Genomic DNA, 19,091 nt, shown 5'->3' on the forward strand with positions numbered 1-19,091 from the left:
AATACGAAACCTCTCAACAGGGTAGAAGTGCAGGGAGGGAGTAGAGAGGGCAGCTGTGTGTTCATGGTTGTTTGAACATTTTGCTCTTCAGCTCTTTGCTGCTCTCCCTCTCCCTCTCTCTCCCTCTCAATCAACACCTCTGGGATTGTACCTCCAGCCACTGATGCCCTCCTCCCTCTGTGCAGCCAGAGGTCCGATAGCCACGCCTCTAGTAAGGCTGCGGTGAAGAGGACGCCGACCACCGTGATGCTGGGCCGCGCCCGCCACCGCCTCTCCTCCGTGCTGACGGGGCTCATGAGCCACGACGTCCGCCTCACGCAGCGCATCGTGGAGCTGGCCAGAGACCCAATCAGTTACTTTGGCAATCTGGTGAGTATATGATTATGTTAGGTTAGGCCGTGAACCAAGCCTGTTTCACTGCCTCAATTATTTCATGGAGGAAATTATTTTGTGATTGCAATTTTCTCCTATTTTGTTGTGAGGAAATCGACTTTAATAAGATAATAAATTGAATCATTTATATGTTGACACTGTTTGGATGCTTTCAACTGTTGGTTCCTGGACAACTGACTATTTTACCTGGCGTGATGTTAATCATTTTAATTTTGTGCAAGCCTTTAGGGAAGTAAAACTAGTTCCCTAGTTACTGTTCTGTAGATGGCTGAATCAATGAAGTTTGCTGTTTCAGATGCTTTCTTCTACCTTTTTTAGGTCAAAGAGCACCGCACCTTCACGCTGGAGACCATGTCCCGTCACTCGTCCACCACAGAGCTGCTCCAGGAGATCAGGACCATGATGACCCAGCTGAAGAGCTACCTGCTGCAGAGCACCGAGCTGCAAGGCATGCTTGAGCCACAGCACCAGTACACACACGACAAGCTCGGTACGTCGTCTCATAGCGACCGCCGCCCGCCCGACCCTCTCGCGCTGCGTCCTCACATGATGATGTCGGATGTGTCAGTGCTGGATGGGGTCTTCAATTTGGGTTGTGAATGTAAATAAGTTAAACAAAGATTTATAGATAATAAGCTAAATGTGTGTGTCTGCATGTGCGTGCTTGTGTTTCTCTTGTTTGGGGGCTGTGTGCGTGTGTGTGTGTGTGTTCCAGAGAGCATAGCAGAAGCGGCGCTGTGTAAGAGTGTGTTGAAGCCCCTGAGGGAGTCCATCTACCTCCGCCTGGAGACGCTGCACTCAGAGGACGGCAGCACACAGCGCCTGGTCCACAACCAGGTGGGATTCACTGGAACATATATATGTGTGTATATATATATATAAAAACAGATTGCTGGATCGCAAATAAGCCTAACCTTTTATTCCCGATTGTTGGAGTGTTTCTGAAGGTTTGATCCTTTCTAATGTAGAGTGAGTCAGAAAGGGGCGGGGGGGAGGTGGGAGGACAGGCAGCAAAGGACCAGGAACTAAACCTGGGTCACTGCGGTCAGGGCTGGGCTTAACCATACGCGCTCTACCCGGTGGGTCAGTCGGGGCTAGCGTAACCACTACCCACTGACCTGAGGCTCCTAAAAGTGGGTATGGGTATGTTGCTTCAGCAGGTGGATAGGGACTGAGAACAGCACAGCATGATGGTGTCAGAGACAGCTAGGTCCAGGCACTTGAAAACAAGGAGAATTGCAGATGGTGCACACCAGGGGCATCTAGGAATAGTCAAATCTCCTAACCTTGATGCCGCCTTTCCTTAACCTTCATTGAAATCGTCGTCGGGTCAAGGAGGGATGAAAAGGTGCTTCCTTTCGAATATAGGACAAGGCAGCACTGTTTTAAATGCATTCGGCTCCACTTTTCCTAACCGACGTCATTGTGCGACGGCGAGTATTGATGACCTCTACCGTCTCTAGAGTGAAACGAGTTTTTGCAAAGTTTGACTACAACAAGTGCTCTTTCAATCAGGTTGTCGCCAACAGCGAGAATCACTTAGGTCGCACTTGGTCGATGGGAATATTTTAGGCCACTTGAATCCCAACCCTCTTTTTGTTGATGTTGAAATTAATTGCCCCAAGTAGTCTTTCTTAAATATGAAGTTGGCATTTTATTTAATTACGATGTATATTGTGTGCTTAATAACCAGCAATACATTTATTCATTTCGATTAAAATAATGTTTCTGGAATTGGTATCCATTATTATCAATTGTATTTTCTTCTCTTCCCTTCTTCTGCTTTACTGCGTCTCTCATGCGTCTTCGCGTAGAGTCGGTAAACTTCTTCGGTGGCCTCTTGCTTAAAATATTGCCACCGTAAAGCATTATGGGAGACCACTATCTCCTTTCCTTTCGTAAAGGTTGCTCAGGAGTAACCTATGCTAAAGGAGGGTTAAGGATGCATCGAGGCTCCTTTCCTAAGCACTTCTAGAATTCTAACCACCCTTCCTTCAAGTACTTACGGGTCATCTCGTTAGGAAAGGAAATTTCCCTCTGCAAAAAACAGAATTCAAGGCCCCAAGTCTATTGTGTTGCCCTTGTTATGGGTGGGACCCACGATATGCTGAGTGAAGCTGAGACGGTCCAATAGAGAAAGGAAGACAGTGGCGGATGTGCAGGTAGTGTTGTGCTGATGCTGCCACCGTGTGGCGATACGCCGGCAGGACAGCAGCGTGGGGATAGTGATTGTGATAGTGTTTTACATTATATACAAACAGCCTTGTAGCGGGCAGCACTGTGGATATACCGAGGGCGCCGTAGGAGCCCGCAGGAAGTTATTTCGACCAGACAGTTTGTGAAGGAGTTGCAAGAGAGATTCTGGAGTTCCAGTGGTGAATATTGCAGAAGCACAATCCTGGCAACCAGGTGAGCAACGCCTGCAAATTTGGCAGCTAGTATCGGAGAGGTGAAGCAGGGACGAAAGCCTTGCCGTTGGTCCAGATAGCGAAAAAACTGTAGTGCAGAGGCCACAGGCAATTGGCACGGAGGGAAAGGAATGAAGGTAGTAATTGCCAGAGTTCAGAGAGACGCGAAAAACTGACAGGACAAACAAACCGACAGTCAGGTGAGAAGCGGCGACAGCAGCGCCAGTGCCCTCTCGACTTCCTGTGCACCTCTGATATAAACAGGCCCAGAATGGGTTCTAAGCCTGTGTTTGTCCTAAAATGGTTCTAAAGGGTGTCCCCTTTATCACTGTGTGCTGGACAGTCCTCAGTTCTGGGCAGCACCACCACAGCGCTTGGAGTGACCACCGCAGTCCCAGAGGCGCCGGCCATGGAGAAGATCAACATGAAGCTGTGCAGCCTCCACCTGGAGTACTCCCCCCAGAGGAAGATCCAGCTGCTGCTGAAGACCTGCAAGATCATCTACGACTCCATGGCCGTCAGCAGTCCAGGTCACAACCCGTTATGTCAAAAGAGGAAATATAGTCAAATGTACACATTCCACTAGAATGAAAGGCTCAACACTGATCCTATTGAGAATGAACTTTGGACCAATCCCCTAACCTTCAGGGCGGGCCCATGGTGCTGACGACTTCCTCCCTGTAATGATGTACGTCTTGGCCAGATCAAAGCTCGCCCAGCTGAGGTTGGATGTGGAGTATATGATGGAACTAATGGACCCGTCTCTGAGTCTAGGAGAAGGTACAGCCCGCACGCACACACCTACACACCTAGACGCAATAACAGAATCCCAAACAACCGTGTGTGTGTGTGTGTGTGTGTGTGTGTGTGTGTGTGTGTGTGTGTGTGTGTGTGTGTGTGTGTGTGTGTGTGTGTGTGTGTGTGTGTGTGTGTGTAGGGTCCTATTACCTGACCACCACCTATGGGGCTCTGGAGCACATTAAGACCTTCGACCAGCAGAGGGCGGCGACGCGGCAGCTCAGCAGAGAGGTTCAGGACTCCATCAACCGCTGGGAGAGACGGCGCACCCTGAACAAAGAGCGCATGTCCCAGGGCTCAGTGCAGGTATGAGTTCACTGTACCTGCAGCGCATGGCCCAGGTACAGTGCAGGATGAGTCTATACCAGGTACAGTGCAGGATGAGTCTATACCAGGTACAGTGCAGGATGAGTCTATACCAGGTACAGTGCAGGATGAGTCTATACCAGGTACAGTGCAGGATGAGTCTATACCAGGTACAGTGCAGGATGAGTCTATACCAGGTACAGTGCAGGATTAGTCTATTAGGCTCTGTGGGTATAACCCGTTCTACCTGCTGTGCTTCCATGTGTTTATTGGAACCAACAGGACCGTTGTTTTATTTTTGTGCCTTTTAACGCATTTTTGTGCCGCTTAAGCCAAAAAGGCATGTTTATTCAAACATAGAGAAGACTACTAAAAGGAACAAAAAGAGTCTTGGCTCCGTGCGCCTGGGAGGAATATACGGACGTGTCCCTCTGGGCGGAGTGACTTCCAACTGGTTTTCCTCCGTCTCGAAGACCGGTCCCTTCACCCTAGAACCACAACAGCCTTGATAGAGCCTTGAAGCCGGCTATTTAAGCCTGGCCACTCAACCTGCTGCTCAGGTGATTGAATCCCGCTAATTGGTGAAAGCGGTGATGCGCTCATTGGCACCATCTGGGGGATATGGGTGGTATACCCCGTATACCACCTCTCCCCTGGGCCTCTAGGGTTGCTGTGCCGGAGCCTGCTTGCCACAATAGACATCCATACAGAGACTCCACTTATTATAGCTGGATCCATATGCTGCATATAATCACTCTCAATGTGTTACAATATGCTGTTGCATGTTGGGTTTGTTTTGCAGGACTTTCTCACAGTGTGCTGCCCAGAGGTCGGGTCCAACCCCAGGGCTCTTGGCGTTCTCCCGGGCACCAGCATCCATGAGTTGACTGCACAGTGCGCCTCACGCTTTGAACAAGGTCGGTCCCAAACGCTGTCCTCTGGGGCTGAGGGGGGCACTGGGATCAGTCTGCCACATGGTCCCAGCCGTTATCTTTAGTGACCTGGGAGGTTTGATTCAAAATTATTATTGTAGAGGCACATAGGAACATTGTCAATGCGGGTACTGTTGAGTCATCTCATCTCATAGCTTTGAGTTGCTAACGAAAACAACTGCTTATTGTGCCCAAAGTTTTTTAGTAGGACTACTATACTTCGTATTATGGCTAAATAGGAATTACCTTGCTTACTTTAAAGGACATGTTCACATTAGATCACAGTTTTCCTGCCATTTAAAGGTTAAAAGCAATGTAAAAATCTATGAATTATTCTGTTCCAATTATAATGTTTGCCTTAACAGTGCATTGTCTTTGATTAAATTGCATCTAGAGGCGAGGTTGTAGATTACAACAAACTAAATCCCTCCCCTTTTCCTGTGTTTATTTGTCCTTAATAGACTCCTACATTATCAGTTTGTTTATGGACGGCCTCATGCGGCCCCTGGCACCGACAGAACTGGCTCTGGGGGTGAAGAACAGCCTACCGCCAGGGGGCTACTGTTTTGTGTTCCACCCAGCCCACCTTATAGCTGATGTCCAGACCGATATCGTTCCCCCTGTGGATCCCAAAAAGGTCCTCGATAGTGATGGTCCTGGGGAAACTGGGAACCAGGACAACACAAAATCGGTTGTGACATTGGACGACGCTATTCAGGAGCAAGCAGGGGAAAGTCTGATCACTTTGTAACTCTTTGGAAGGGCTTCAACAAACAATTTATATTGTCACAGTATTACAACATCATCACTGTTTACATTGTATACATATGGAAAGCCTATTTCTGCCTAGGTTTCTAAACATAATGGCAAACAGAACAGCGAGAATGTGGAATAACTCCTTCCTATTATCCTCTTTCTAAATTCACGAGCTGGCAACTCCATAATCAATCTTTCACTATGTTTATGTAAATAAATTGTTACGTTTTCCCTATGTTGTTTGAACTACTTTTTGAAAAGAATATTATATTTCAAAAACTAAAACTACAGCATCAAAATACATTTGCCCTATGTACTACTTTTCTACTGCAACCCAACTAGAACGTTTTTCAAGAATAAAACGTGCCCATTGATGTTCCTTCAGTCCATTTAAATATAATACATCTAAAAGCCAGAATGCCATAAGGTTCACATAACACAGATAATGATGCCATTCTCAATGTGGTGTCTGATGTGTGTTGATGTGCACACCTGGAGAAAAAATATAAATCAAGATGAATTCAAACTAAAATGATGAACAAATGCAGGAGAAAAACGAGTGCCATTTTCCTATTTTTGTAGGATGTATACATATCCACTGAGGAAATGGGGAAATACAAAGTTGTTCGACAAATAAGAGAAAAGATACATAGCATTTTTTAGTTATGGTATATCAGCCGTGTCATAGCTTGGACTGTGGCTGTACAAAGCTTGTTAGCCTCCTAACATCCAGAAAGTTCCGGAACTATTGTGAAGATCAACTGCTTCTTTTTCAAGGGTGCCTAGCAAAGCCACTGTGGTAACGAGGTCCAACAGCAGCTCCCAAATGCTAACAAGCTTCCGGTACGCCATCAACTCAAAACGCTGGAAATAATAGAGCACCACATGACCTTAAAGAAAGCCCTACAGTTTAAAGTGAAGCTACTACATAGGGGTCAACAAGCTTCATAGTTATCTTGTTCATTTGTCTTGTATAGCTTCTGACTGCTGATGCCTGCCACACGGTGGTAAGGACGTCGATGTATTGCATGTTATTTCTAAAGGTAAACACCGCACTCATTGATTTAGTTTTTTCCATTAGAATTCCAAATTGAAGTAGTCTAACACAGACACAGTTCAGACTTTACTATGTAGTAGTGTTAATTATCCACAAAAATGAGAGTAACTCTCACTTGACTAATAAGGTATTTCTTATGTGCACCAGTACAAACCATAGAGAACGTTAGTAGTGAGAGTAATAATAATAATAAATGTTATTTGTATTGCACTTTATATTTACTAGAATCTCAAAGTGCTACAGAGAAGTAAAAATAAAATCTATGAGAATAAAAGCAATTACACCAATTAAAAATTAACAATAAAAAGGGTTAAAAAGGAGAACCTATAAAAGAAAATTTAGCAAAATGCTTTTTTAAAAAGATACATTTTGAGAGTACCGACCAAAGGCATGGTATGGTATGAGCATGGTTGAAATATCACCTCCCTCACCTCATCTGTTGGGGGCTTTGCTACTATGGAATTGATTATGGGGTAGGCTTACCATTAGTGACAAGGTCACACGTGGTTTGACCTTTAGAAAATAATAATCCCATTTTGGTATCTGGTTTATTATGAAAAAAACATTTAATTCCAATAATATTTACCCACCTGAAGCTGTTGCAGAAGAACAGAAACACAATTATAGCAACATAGCCCTTTAGAGGACTTTGAGAACATGTATAAATACTTGCATTAAATCATCTGTTTAAATTGAAATTCCCTCATCATGGAATGTATATATCAGGATAATTAAAAAATATAGCCATCTTCATTATTCATGGAGAGTTAATAGATAGTTCAAGGCCTTTATTTGTCGGGCCTTTATTCAAAATATTAAGGGAAAAACTTACCTTGTTAAAAGTTCTGCATAGTTCAGACGAAAGGTCCTTTTCACAGAAAGCATGATTCTAAAGGAAAGACACACTTATATTCACAGATTGTCCAGCATGATTCTAGCGTTTGTACAAAGTATTGAGTGTTTGTTCATACATGTAGCGATCTAGATGTGCTACATTAAGGTCAAGACGGCAAGCTTGCAAGTCTTTGAAAATATAGTTATAATTAGTTGTTCAAATGGGACGTTTTATAAGATAATTAGGCTACATAGATAGTTTGAAATAATTCACTTAATTATATTAATAATAGCAAAAGGGTTAGTCAAATATTCATGAATGGATTTTTTGCCATTTCTATTGTGTGTATCGAGGAAATATCCAAGGATAGTTTAGTCAGCTCTGTGTGTGTGTGTGTGTGTGTGTGTGTGTGTGTGTGTGTGTGTGTGTGTGTGTGTGTGTGTGTGTGTGTGTGTGTGTGTGTGTGTTGTGTTGTGTTGTGTTGTGTTGTGTTGCGTTTGTGTGTGTGTGTGTGTGTGTGTGTGTGTGTGTGTGTGTGTGTGTGTGTGGACACGTCATCCTTTTAATGATCATAACATAACATCCGCTGCACAACTAAATCTCTGTAATAAGCCGCTAACAAGCTAACAGACTATGTCCACTAGTAGCTTCACTTACTACGTCACAAGCTGCTTCAGCCGTACATGTTGCATTTGATCTGTTTTGATGGTGTGTGTGTGTGTGTGTGTGTGTGTGTGTGTGTGTGTGTGTGTGTGTGTGTGTGTGTGTGTGTGTGTGTGTGTGTGTGTGTGTGTGTGTGTGTGTGTGTGTGTGTGTGTGTGTAAAGGCATTGGGGGTTAGACTTGCTCATAAAGGTGTGCAGACCAAAGGTAACTGACAGAAAGAGGCTGAGCGGAGCGCTCACCATAACCTGAGAATCTATGTTACAAAACTGGTCAACGTTGAACTCTGAAGGTTAATATTCAGAAGCAGCTTCCTAGGATCGTATATCTGCAGCAGATCCATTCATCCGGCTGATCCATAGGTCAGCAGATATATCAGCTGATAAAGCAGGTAAGCAACATGCTTTTGGTCGCCTTTCTGCATTGAGTGAAGGTGGCTGTGGTTCTGTTGCGGTGGATTTTCACTTAGAAAGATGCTTTTGCTGCTCTGACATTAACCATAATATTTGGGTTTGCATTATGTAATTATTTATCAAGACAAGGCACGATAATAAAGAGAAAAAAATAAGTTTGTATAAAATAGTAAGGTGACTTTTAAGAACAAACTAAGGTAGGTATGTAGGATGGAGTATAGCGCTCTATCCTATGAAGGACATTGTTGGGGCAAAAAAAGTTATGTAACACAACCGTATTGCAACACATAAAAAGGGTTATAAGCTTCTTTCCACTACTCTTTATTACAAACTGCACAACCTTTTGTGCTGCCACTATTCTGAGCAGCTAAGCGAGCTTCTTGCTACTGGCTACACAATCCGGCACGCTGCTTACCATCTGAATCCTCTGTCTTTCTTTCTTCCTTTGTGATGATGAATCCTCTGGTTCTCGGTGCTTTAAGGATGTCTCAGCTGCCCATGTTTTCCCGATCTTCCTTGCTTCTGCTTTGCATCCTGGCTACCACTCTGCTGACCTCGGGGTACCCTCGACCTCTTCTACAGCTCAGGTAAGAAGAATACAAATAAAAATAAGAATACATCTATTTTGAAACTTTACGGCATAAATTATATCACATAATGAAAACGTTAGAAAATAGCCATATGGATATAATTTAGAATAAAAGAAAGAGAAGATTACATGAAAAAATTAAAAGATTTAAAACGTTGAAGGCAAGTTTGAAGAGATGGATTTTGAGGGAGGACTCAAAGAGAGTGAGGTCCTGGATGGGTCTGGGGAGAGAGGTGGAGGGGACAGCAATGGAAAAGGCCCTCTGTAGAGCTGGGTCCTGGCAGCAGGGGGTTAGGGTTAGGGTTAGATAGCTCTGCGGCTAGGAAGGAGCCCTTTAAAGTAAGTGAGAAAACAGCTCTGCAAGAGCTGTTATTTGTTGGGGACGTTGGTGGACGCTCTTCGCAATAACAGCATTCATTGGAAGAGCTCCCTTGAGCATGACATACTATTGGTTATTATTTAGAAGCTGGTGCAGATGCAGAAACATAATTAAATACAGGAATACAATCCTCTATCCTTTTTTGAACTTGGGTGTTTTTAATTCATTATTAAAAGCATATATAAAATAGAAATATGGAAACTGCAAAATACCATTAATTTATTTATCAAATTTGAAGAATCATTTCTTATGAATACCGACCAACAGCAGTGATGATCATTTAGTTAGCTGATGAATCCCAAAGGTCTGGAAAAAAAAAGATGTTGATTTAAAAATTGTTATTTTTATTATAAAGCTTGTCTGTATTCTAAAGGTCTGAAAAAAAAGATGTTGATTTAAAAATTGTTATTTTTATTATAAAGCTTGTCTGTATTCTAAATGTTTGGATTCTTCAAGTTTGCCTGATTGATGTCACACCGGCACTAGTGCTACACTGAAAATGGATAATTGAACAAACTAAATAGTATTTAATAAACTGAAATATGAGATATTAGATCATGTGCTAACCTTTCATCTGTTCTTCTATGTTTTTAGCAGTCCAGACAATTCAGATGAGGTGACAGAAGATGACTATGATGTCCACCTTCCCTATTTCTCACTTCACAACTGGGGAATTGAGCTGACGTCAGCACCTGGCCTCATGGCAGCAGCCAATAGCAAGCCACGTTTAATTGGTAGGGTGTGGCTGTCTGGTCCCAAGTCCCAGCTTTCAGAAGGTGAAGAGTCCAGGTAAATCCTTTCAACATTGGGTAATGGCACATATTTAAACATACCGCGGTCTCTGATGCAGTTAATCACCTGATCTGAAACAGTAACAAAACAAGAGAATGTCTGAGCTTTGGTGTACAGAAGCAGGATTTATCCGACTTTACTTTCAGTCTTACACCTCATGATTTTATTTAAGGCTCAACATTTCATAGGTAAGATTGTAGAAATCTTGACTGTTGAAATAACCATTCATTCAGGGCATTATCAATATTGGCGACACTATACATGCCTATATCTGTGTATGTGTCATGAAACATGTTATGGTGTGTAGGATGGATAAAGGCTGGCCGGCTGAGTGGAGCCGTGGCTCCGTGGGTAAGAGGAACATGGTGGTAGCAGACGACGCAGCCTTCAGAGAGAAGAGCAAGCTGCTCACAGCCATGGAGCGACAGAAGTGGCTCAACTCCTACATGCAGAAACTGCTGGTTGTTAACACAAAATGATCATTCACCTACATTTTAAGCCAGTGTGCTTATTTGTGTAAAATCAAAATTCAATAAAACAGCCATGTATATATCAAGAATAAACCAATAAACCTGAAGTATTTTAAACTGACCTCAGTATGTAAAATATTTAAATAGTCCCAAAGGTTAAGATGTGTCAGTTGATGTGTGTGTATTCTGAAACAGTTTCAGATATTAAATATATTTACACAATTCTGATGAATTTGTTGTTTTTCTACAAGTATGTTGTAGTTAGGGCAAATAATTGTCTTCTTCTCAAACAATATTAGTTTGTCTGCAGCTAGAAAAGACCACAGTAGTACTTGGTGATGGGAAACATAGCGGGTTTGACCCTGGTTTTACCCAATGTTGTCAGGGAACCAGCTGGACCAAATCAATGACATTGTTGTCATTTAGAACAAAGGAAGATGTTAGAATTTAAATTTCATGAGGAAATTCAAGGTCCGGCATTGCATTAATATTTTACATGACACTGCACAGTGCACCAGGTGACACATGTCCTGTGATGCAGGCCCTTGAAAGACATCTCATTAAGGCACAACAATTACCACAAATGTAATTCAACTCAGGGCAAATCTATATTAACTACACCTGCAGATTGTAATTTATTCATTTTAATTTAGAAATCACTGTCATTTCAGATTTTTTGTATTGCTGTATCCTAACGGTGTTCCTTTGTAGCAATTATTAAAATGATTTAATGATAATCGATTTGAGTGGATTTAAAAGATGATTGGTATGAATATAAGAGCCAATAAGTGTCACACACACACACACACACACACACACACACACACACACACACACACACACACACACACACACACACACACACACACACACACACACACACACACACACACACACACACACACAGTATTGTTTTTTTTATTCAGTAGACTTGAAATCACTTAAGGTGCTATCAACACCATATCCTCTAGCCTGCCAATCATCTCCTGGAACTGCATCCTATTGGCCCGTTGGCATCTCTCCCTCCCCTCCAGTAAGGAGGACTCTGTCAGCATCAGCAGCCGGCGTCTCTCAGAGGCCCTCAGGGCCCCAGGGTCCCCAGCCTCCCCCTGGAGCCTGAGCCTGTACCCCTGTGCTGAAGGAGAGAGGCAGGGGGGCAGGGGGGGGGCTGTCCCGCCGTCACGCTCCGCTGGTGGTCTGTCATCGCTCTCCTGTCCCCGACGACGTCCTCCTGGCTCCTTCTCCTCTCCTCGCTGTCCTCTCTAAACAGAAGATGGCTTCTACGTTATATTAAGGTTACATTCATTAACATGAGTTAATGCAAATAGAAGAGCCACTATTATACAGCGTTAGGGTTGGAGTTAAGAGTTAGTGAGTAAAATAATGCATGAACACATCAATAAACTGTTCAACAACATCAGTTAAAGCTTGTTATTAAATTCACTAATGGTAATGAATGTTTCCTTTACTGTAAAATCTTAGTGATGGTTTGTGGTTCTACAGTCATTCAGTATGTCCCATACCAGCTGTGTGTCTGTCTGCATCATGCCTCTGTATACCTTTCTCTGCACTGTCGGAAGTCCCAACAGCATGTCGTTGAGGCACTCAAGGCCCCAGTCACCATGGGGACAGACAGCTCTGCTCCTATTGGCCGAGGCATTAGCGTCTGAATTCAGCGGACACGCCACCCTCTGGTCTGTCGCATGGCCCTCCACCACGCTGTCCTAACACACAGAGACAACGCTATGATCTAGAGGGCAACAGTTCTACATCACTGATGCAAAAGACAACACTCTGTTGAATATCGCTGTCAATGACATCATGTAGGTTAAATTATTATTAATCGAAAGTGAAATACGAAAGTCAGATTATGCCTCTACGAGGGCTGACGTGTGGATGGAATTTGCAATTCGGCTCGGACAATATGCAGAAATGTTGTGTGTGTGTGTATGCTGATAGTTACACCTTGGTGTCATCAGGTAAATAATACTAATACTAACTAATAATAATGCATCATATTGCTTCAGATGACATTTTGTTGGTAGAATGACTTGATCATGTTGTGAACACAAGGGGTAAGGGTTATTAGTACGTATATTTATACGTATATTTATATGTTTATTAATACGCTTAACAGCAGTTGTGAGACACTATATGTAGTAGATTTGTGTTATTTTAGGCTATTGTATTATTTTATTGAATTGTATATAAAAAAAGTTTGTGTATAAAGTGCACTTTACGGGATGCAACCCAACGAAATCGAGTCGCTACCTTGTCCGTTCAACACTGTCATTGTATGGCTTACTCCATGTATTTCATACTCCGTTATACTCTGCATTCTGCACACAGTGAGCTGTAGACAGTGTTTGATCTCACCATCCACACCCAGAACAGCTTCTCTGTGTGTTTCCAGTCGGTGTATGACTTCAGGAGTTGGCTCAGGTCCTGCATACGGACACACTCCTACTTGACACACACACAGGGTTATTGTGAGAGCTTGCTTGTTGTTGACGGATGGCACAAGCTCTGTGTTTGTCAATCTACTTATCGAGTCTTAAAAACAAGAGGGCGGGTGAACTACTGATGGTATTGTGTGTATAAAATGCCCTTTTTAATAAAAAATCTGTACACTTACAAAGTTATCAATGCCTCGTTTTATATGTTAAGACCCTTATTATACTACCAAAGAAGTGTCGGGCTACTTCTAGCCTTGTAAGTGGTTTAAAATAGCGATTTCGTTTTTACCATAACACATGCCCCCATCGTTCCAAGTTTATAGCGTTTTGGTAGAATCGTCTGAAAACAGCCAACTTAAGAATGCGTATACATTCGCCTTTTTGCTCCCAAACGAACATCCTAACCCGTTATCATACTAAACATATCCCAGATCCATTTAACACCAGATTTGTCCTTTAACAATGCTTTGTTGTGTAGAGAATAGTGACAATAAACATGATAAGTTACCATATGCATGGAGCAATATCCAATGAAAAGTTGCACTTGTGCATTAACTATGTTAGTATAGCTGAACTGTGCGATCAACACACTATTAATAACACTTAATAGCTCGACTAATAACTGAATATGGTCTGCTCAGAGAAAGACTTATTTTGGAATAGATTAGATTGGACTTGGACGATGCAGCTTTCAGTGCATTGACTCGACAAAAATAAAAACCAACACACAAATGTACCTCCTGCAGTGCAGAGTTAGTGTCAGAGACAAAGGTTGACATTGAGGAGGATGAAGAGGAAAGGCCGACCGACAGGGCCTGAGGCGTGAAAAGACACCTTGGTTAGGAGGAATGATACCGCTAACACATTTTGTTAACACACCATTGGCCAGGGATCATTAAACAACCTCGCTAGCTCTTTGGTTAATGGCAAGACTGGGCATTTGTCTGAAGATAGATGTGTGATGTGTGTGCGTGTGGTTCCTCACTGTGTTCAATAGATGTGTGTTTGGTTCTTCACTATGTTCAATAGAAGTGTGATATGTGTGCGTGGTTCCTCACTGTGTTCAATAGATGTGTGCGCTTGCATTTATTTCCTTACCATGGTCACGAGCTTGCTCTGCTCTTCCTGCATTGATAGAAGGCTCCGCCTCTGGGACCTCAAAGAGCCAAACAGCCACTGAAGCTTCCTCAGAGAGGGGCGGTCCATATGGGCCTCCCCCACAGTGGGAGCAGTCATCTGAGGGAAAAGAGAAACACCATGTTTAGTCTAGAAATTATGTATCAAGAAAATAAATCAATCAATCAATCTGAAAAATGGTGTTCCTTGATGAAATGTAAGGCCATCGCTTGTGTTGACAGCATTACAGTAATAACATGTATTGCCATCGCTTGTGTTGACAGCATTACAGTAATAACATGTAATGCCATCGACTGTGTTGACAGCATTACAGTAATAACATGTAATGCCATCGACTGTGATGACAGCATTAAAGTTATAACATGTAATGCCATCGATTGTGTTCACAGCATTACAGTAATAACATGTAATGCCATCGACTGTGTTGACAGCATTACAGTAATAACATGTAATGCCATCGACTGTGTTGACAGCATTACAGTAATAACATGTAATGCCATCGACTGTGATGACAGCATTAAAGTTATAACATGTAATGCCATCGATTGTGTTGACAGCATTACAGTAATAACATGTAATGCCATCGACTGTGTTGACAGCATTACAGTAATAACATGTAATGCCATCGACTGTGATGACAGCATTAAAGTTATAACATGAAATGCCATCGACTGGGTTGACAGCATTAAAGTTATTACATGTAATGTCATCAACTGTTGACAGCATTACAATAAAAACATGTAGTCTTGAGTATCTATCATTTGAATAATTCTAACACATAACACCACAATAGTGTTTCTGATATTGCTATGCAAAATATGTAAGACCAAGTCAACCTTTGGCTCTATTTAAGATAGAGCCAAAGGTACAGAATACAGAATGATCATTGTGTATCACTGCTGCAATGTGGTAGGGAGGGATCTGGCAATCCTATACAAAATATTACTTATAACTACGTAATCCAACGAGTGGATACATTTCAACCTATGGCAGGAAATGGTCATAGGTGGTCTAGTTAAGAAACAGGTACAAATGTAAAACCTTCCAACACTAAAGGGGTTAGTTTAATTACATTTACATTTAGGGCATTTAGCAGACGCTTTTATCCAAAGTGACTTACAATTAGTACATTTCTAGGCCATTATGTTATTGTAATGGCCTATAAAGCATTTATAGGCCATAGCATTAATATATTCTTAATGCCATTTAAATTCTAGCATTAAGAAACCCTAGGGCTTCTGCCTCCATGCTGTTTATGGTCCCAGCACTGCCCTCTGGACCAGCACTAGAGCCAGGACCCCTCTTCTGTGGTGCAGCTCATGGTTTCTAAAGTGAGTCCATGATATTTAGATTTCCTTGTTGTGTTTCTTCGCCATTGAGAGGGTTTTGGGTTAGGGGGTTGTGGTATAATGTGGGGCCTGAAGACAGACACTGTGACAAAGGGCTTTACAGACACTAGGCCTCGACTGTAGTGCCTACCACTGCAGGGTCCCATCGCGTGGAGTCAAGCTGCTTCGCTCTGTGGGCCAGCAAGGTCTCCACGGCGCCTGTCGCCAACAGCCAGCCCAGGGCCAGGAGCAGCTCCCTACTGCAGGGGACACACTCCCCCCCCTGCTCTCCCACACATCTGATCCAGTCGACATGGTAGCCACTCTGCCACAGACCGACGGCCACCAGCCTCCTGTGGTCAGAGGCCACTCAAAAGGTGACAAAGAGGGAAAAATATGATAATATCAAGAAATCAATATAATTTGAGGGAAATGTACATAAGGGCTTTAACACACATTTTCCATTAATTATTTTGGATCATAATGCTTACTTATACCAAAACAGAGGTGGAAAAAAAGCTATACATGCGGTATACACAGTTGACCTGTTAAACTGAATGCACAACAACTGTAGCCTACTGCACTTCAGTGCATAACCAGTGACGGGGGGAATCGCTTTCTAGAATGAAACAAGCTTATTTTTAAAGTGTTACCTACTCTCTGGCAACTCTGGGGAGGCTTCAACAGAAATTATGTTACATGTTTTAAGAACACTGGCGAGCAATTTCCACAATGGATCCTCCTGCAAAACAAGAAGGGAACGGTTCACCTCTTTCTGTAGCAGTCTGAATAACTCTCTGAAAACGTGACTAACTTACCACCTCAGGTCCACAGTTGAATTTAGCCCTTCTAAAGACCTCTGGTGTGGGGACGGAGTCCAGGCCAGTAGCTGTCAGCATCCTGCACAGAGCACCGATCACCTCCTGGACCCTGACAGCTCCTTTACTCTGATGCATGATACACAACTCCTCACCGCCGCACAACTCCTCAACGCCGCACAACTTCACCGCTGCAGATCAGACCCACTTGGTTGGTATGTTTCTGGTATCTCAAGGGAGAGGGTTCCCGTGGATTTCTTTAATTTTAGCAACGAGATGCTATAAGTTTACTAAGCTCGCTATTTAGATATGCGCTACAATCCGGCTAACCCAAGCACCCAGGAACAGTCAGTAGTAGGCTACATATACTTCCGCAATCCACCAGTGCTCAGCGGCCAAGCCTGGTATTGCAGTTGTTTAAGCGGTCTGTGGACGGGTCCCTTGATTCAATTAAAGGCTCATAATTATCTTTATGCCATGTACTCAATTTTTTGGACTTTTTCTCTTTTCAAAACGCCACCTCAAGCGTTTTATTATGGTGCGGCCACACCAACCGCGTTACTCGCGTTGGACAACGCGAGTACCGCGCCTAAAGGCCGATTTATGCTCAGTTGCGTAAGCGCAAGCGCAAGAGGCCCTTGCGCGCCCTTGCGCACCCCTAGCGCGACTTCTCACGTCTTGTGTGCGTCGGGCGATTTTTCTAGACTTGCGTCATTTTTTACGTAAGCTTTTACGCGAGCCGCGCAGCCTGCAAGGCTGTGATTGGTCTGCTCGTCTGGTTACTACTTCCTGTCTGGAGTATCACATTTCCTGTTTTCATACCGCCACCTACCACACGATCTGGCTGGCACATAATTATGCGAACCCTTTATGCGAACCCTTCCACAGGGGCAAAGTGCTATTTTGATGCGCGACATCAAACAGCTGATGCGGGATTGTGAGCCATTTTAATGATCTTGTCACCCGATATTCGTTCTATTAGGCCTACTGGACTTATTTGTTTTAGTGTTAGCCTATTTGAATTAATTACGTAATGTTTTGTGTTCACGTTCTATGTGAAACATAAGTGTTCATGTTCTGTGTGAAACATAAGTTCAGTAGCCTCTTTGAGTGAATGAAATTTGAAAGCGTGAGTGTGTAGTGAATGAAAAATGTGTGCGTGTATGGTGGGACTATTTTCTGTATTTGATAAATAAACCCCTTTTCTCTAATAATGTTGCCTACCATATAATTTCTGTGGACATTATGCGCTATAGCTTAAAGCCTTTGGCTATAGGCCTACACTTAAATAATTCATTCACCTGTCAAGGCAATAGCTCGTTGTATAAACATTTTATATGGATATGAATTAATGAGTTTGACGTAAACCAAATTAGGTAACTTGTGTAACATGATAACTAATGAATCAAAAGTCAAGCTTCCAAGTGACCAATGTATATACATTTATTGGTCAGTGCGCATACCCAATCGTAGCACATTGTACTGGTGGGGAAACACGCCAGCATCTGACAAAAAATAATCTGCCAGCTGCTCCCTGACAAGGGCCGGTTTTGGTGAGAGTCGGGAAGATATCGGATGACTCGCGAAAGGAGATCTTCAAACTTTGGCACATAAACAAACCAACCTTGACACGCCTTGAATAGGCGTGTCAACCATGACAGCCCCTCAACACCCAGAGCCTTTAGCATTTCTGGCTGGATCTCATCAATCCCTGGGGCTTTGCCACTGCGGAGATGTTTGACTACCTCAGTGACCTCCACCAGGGAAATTGACGACGAAACACCATCAACCTCGAGCTCTGCCTCCAACATAGAGGGCGTGTTATTCGGATTCAGGAGTTCCTCAAAGTGTTCCTTCCAACGTCCGACAACCTCCTCAGTTGAGGTCAACAGAGTCCCATCCTTACTGTACACAGCTTGGATGGTTCCCCGTTTCCCCCTCCTGAGGTGCCGGATAGTCTTCCAGAAACACTTTGGTGCCGACCGAAAGTCCTTCTCCATGGCCTCTCCGAACTTCTCCCACACCCGCTGCTTAGCCTCCGACACGGCAGCCGCTGCAGCCCTTCGAGCCTGTCGGTACCCTGCAACCGAGTCAGGAGTCCTCCAGGATATCATATCCCGGAAGGCCTCCTTCTTCAGTCGGACGGCTTCCCTGACCACCGGTGTCCACCACGGTGTCCGAGGGTTACCGCCCCTTGAGGAGCCTAAGACCCTGAGGCCACAGCTAGCCACCGCAGCTTCAGCAATGGAGGCTTTGAACACCGCCCACTCCGGCTCAATGCCCCCAATCTCCACAGGAATGCCAGAAAAGCTCCGCCGGAGGTGTGAGTTGAAGATACCTAGGACGGGGGCCTCCTCCAGACGTTCCCAGTTCACCCGCACTACTCGTTTGGGCTTACCAGGTCTATCCGGAAATTTCCCCCATTCCCTGATCCAACTCACAACCAGATGGTGGTCGGTTGACAGTTCCGCCCCTCTCTTTACCCGAGTGTCCAAAACATGCGGCCTCAGATCAGATGACACGATCACGAAATCGATCATCGATCTTCGGCCTAGGGTACTC

General features: G+C 43.6%; 3 protein-coding genes across 12 annotated transcripts in view; 2 read left to right on the forward strand and 1 right to left on the reverse strand.

The window, feature by feature from the left end:
• LOC130382373 (ras and Rab interactor 3-like) overlaps positions 1–6,079 on the forward strand; it is an 8,478-nt gene extending 2,399 nt beyond the window's left edge. Inside the window, exons 5-12 of the mRNA XM_056590077.1 lie at positions 186–369; positions 712–883; positions 1,109–1,230; positions 3,145–3,331; positions 3,450–3,581; positions 3,739–3,905; positions 4,708–4,822; positions 5,299–6,079. Of these exons, the coding sequence (XP_056446052.1) occupies positions 186–369; positions 712–883; positions 1,109–1,230; positions 3,145–3,331; positions 3,450–3,581; positions 3,739–3,905; positions 4,708–4,822; positions 5,299–5,588 (1,369 nt within the window). The 3' untranslated portion in view covers positions 5,589–6,079. The remainder of the gene's footprint in view (positions 1–185; positions 370–711; positions 884–1,108; positions 1,231–3,144; positions 3,332–3,449; positions 3,582–3,738; positions 3,906–4,707; positions 4,823–5,298) is intronic.
• Positions 3,735–16,928, reverse strand: LOC130382374 (tubulin epsilon and delta complex protein 1-like). Of its 10 annotated transcripts, none has more exons than XM_056590083.1 (13): positions 16,530–16,927; positions 16,369–16,453; positions 15,863–16,080; positions 14,345–14,482; positions 13,984–14,061; positions 13,167–13,253; positions 12,350–12,514; positions 10,096–12,052; positions 9,790–9,834; positions 8,976–9,136; positions 7,483–7,539; positions 5,424–5,502; positions 3,736–4,906 (listed from the first exon to the last, which is right to left on the reverse strand). In XM_056590083.1, exons 1-8 carry the CDS (start codon positions 16,665–16,667, stop codon positions 11,732–11,734), a joined length of 1,230 nt encoding a protein of 409 aa, XP_056446058.1. In that variant the 5' UTR covers positions 16,668–16,927; the 3' UTR covers positions 3,736–4,906; positions 5,424–5,502; positions 7,483–7,539; positions 8,976–9,136; positions 9,790–9,834; positions 10,096–11,731. The 10 variants fall into 10 exon arrangements, with proteins under 10 accessions (XP_056446062.1, XP_056446056.1, XP_056446055.1 ...); XM_056590082.1 differs by having other exon boundaries at positions 8,976–9,142; XM_056590087.1 differs by having other exon boundaries at positions 3,735–4,906; positions 8,976–12,052; positions 16,530–16,611; positions 16,685–16,928.
• Positions 9,016–10,802, forward strand: LOC130382668 (tuberoinfundibular peptide of 39 residues-like). Its single transcript, XM_056590535.1, has 4 exons — positions 9,016–9,147; positions 9,902–9,957; positions 10,083–10,317; positions 10,628–10,802. The coding sequence occupies exons 1-4, from the start codon at positions 9,044–9,046 to the stop codon at positions 10,797–10,799; spliced, it is 567 nt and encodes a 188-aa protein (XP_056446510.1). The 5' UTR covers positions 9,016–9,043; the 3' UTR covers positions 10,800–10,802.
• Positions 16,929–19,091: the final 2,163 nt, after the last annotated feature.

Source organism: Gadus chalcogrammus, chromosome 5, assembly GCF_026213295.1.
Source record: "Gadus chalcogrammus isolate NIFS_2021 chromosome 5, NIFS_Gcha_1.0, whole genome shotgun sequence".
Taxonomy (NCBI): Eukaryota; Metazoa; Chordata; class Actinopteri; order Gadiformes; family Gadidae; genus Gadus; species Gadus chalcogrammus.

What these genes read in the sequence shown, in the direction of transcription:
- LOC130382668 (XM_056590535.1), top strand. Translation starts at nt 9,044, where the DNA reads ATGTCTCAGCTGCCCATGTTTTCCCGATCTTCCTTGCTTCTGCTTTGC. An exon ending in CGACCTCTTCTACAGCTCAG is followed by an intron (nt 9,148 to 9,901) that starts GTAAGAAGAATA and finishes TGTATTCTAAAG; the next exon opens with GTCTGAAAAAAAAGATGTTG. An exon ending in TTTTATTATAAAGCTTGTCT is followed by an intron (nt 9,958 to 10,082) that starts GTATTCTAAATG and finishes ATGAGATATTAG; the next exon opens with ATCATGTGCTAACCTTTCAT.
- LOC130382374 (XM_056590081.1), bottom strand. Translation starts at nt 16,667, where the DNA reads ATGCATCAGAGTAAAGGAGCTGTCAGGGTCCAGGAGGTGATCGGTGCT. An exon ending in CTCCCCAGAGTTGCCAGAGA is followed by an intron (nt 16,081 to 16,368) that starts GTAGGTAACACT and finishes TCACCTTTTGAG; the next exon opens with TGGCCTCTGACCACAGGAGG. An exon ending in AGAGCAAGCTCGTGACCATG is followed by an intron (nt 14,062 to 14,344) that starts GTAAGGAAATAA and finishes TTCACGCCTCAG; the next exon opens with GCCCTGTCGGTCGGCCTTTC.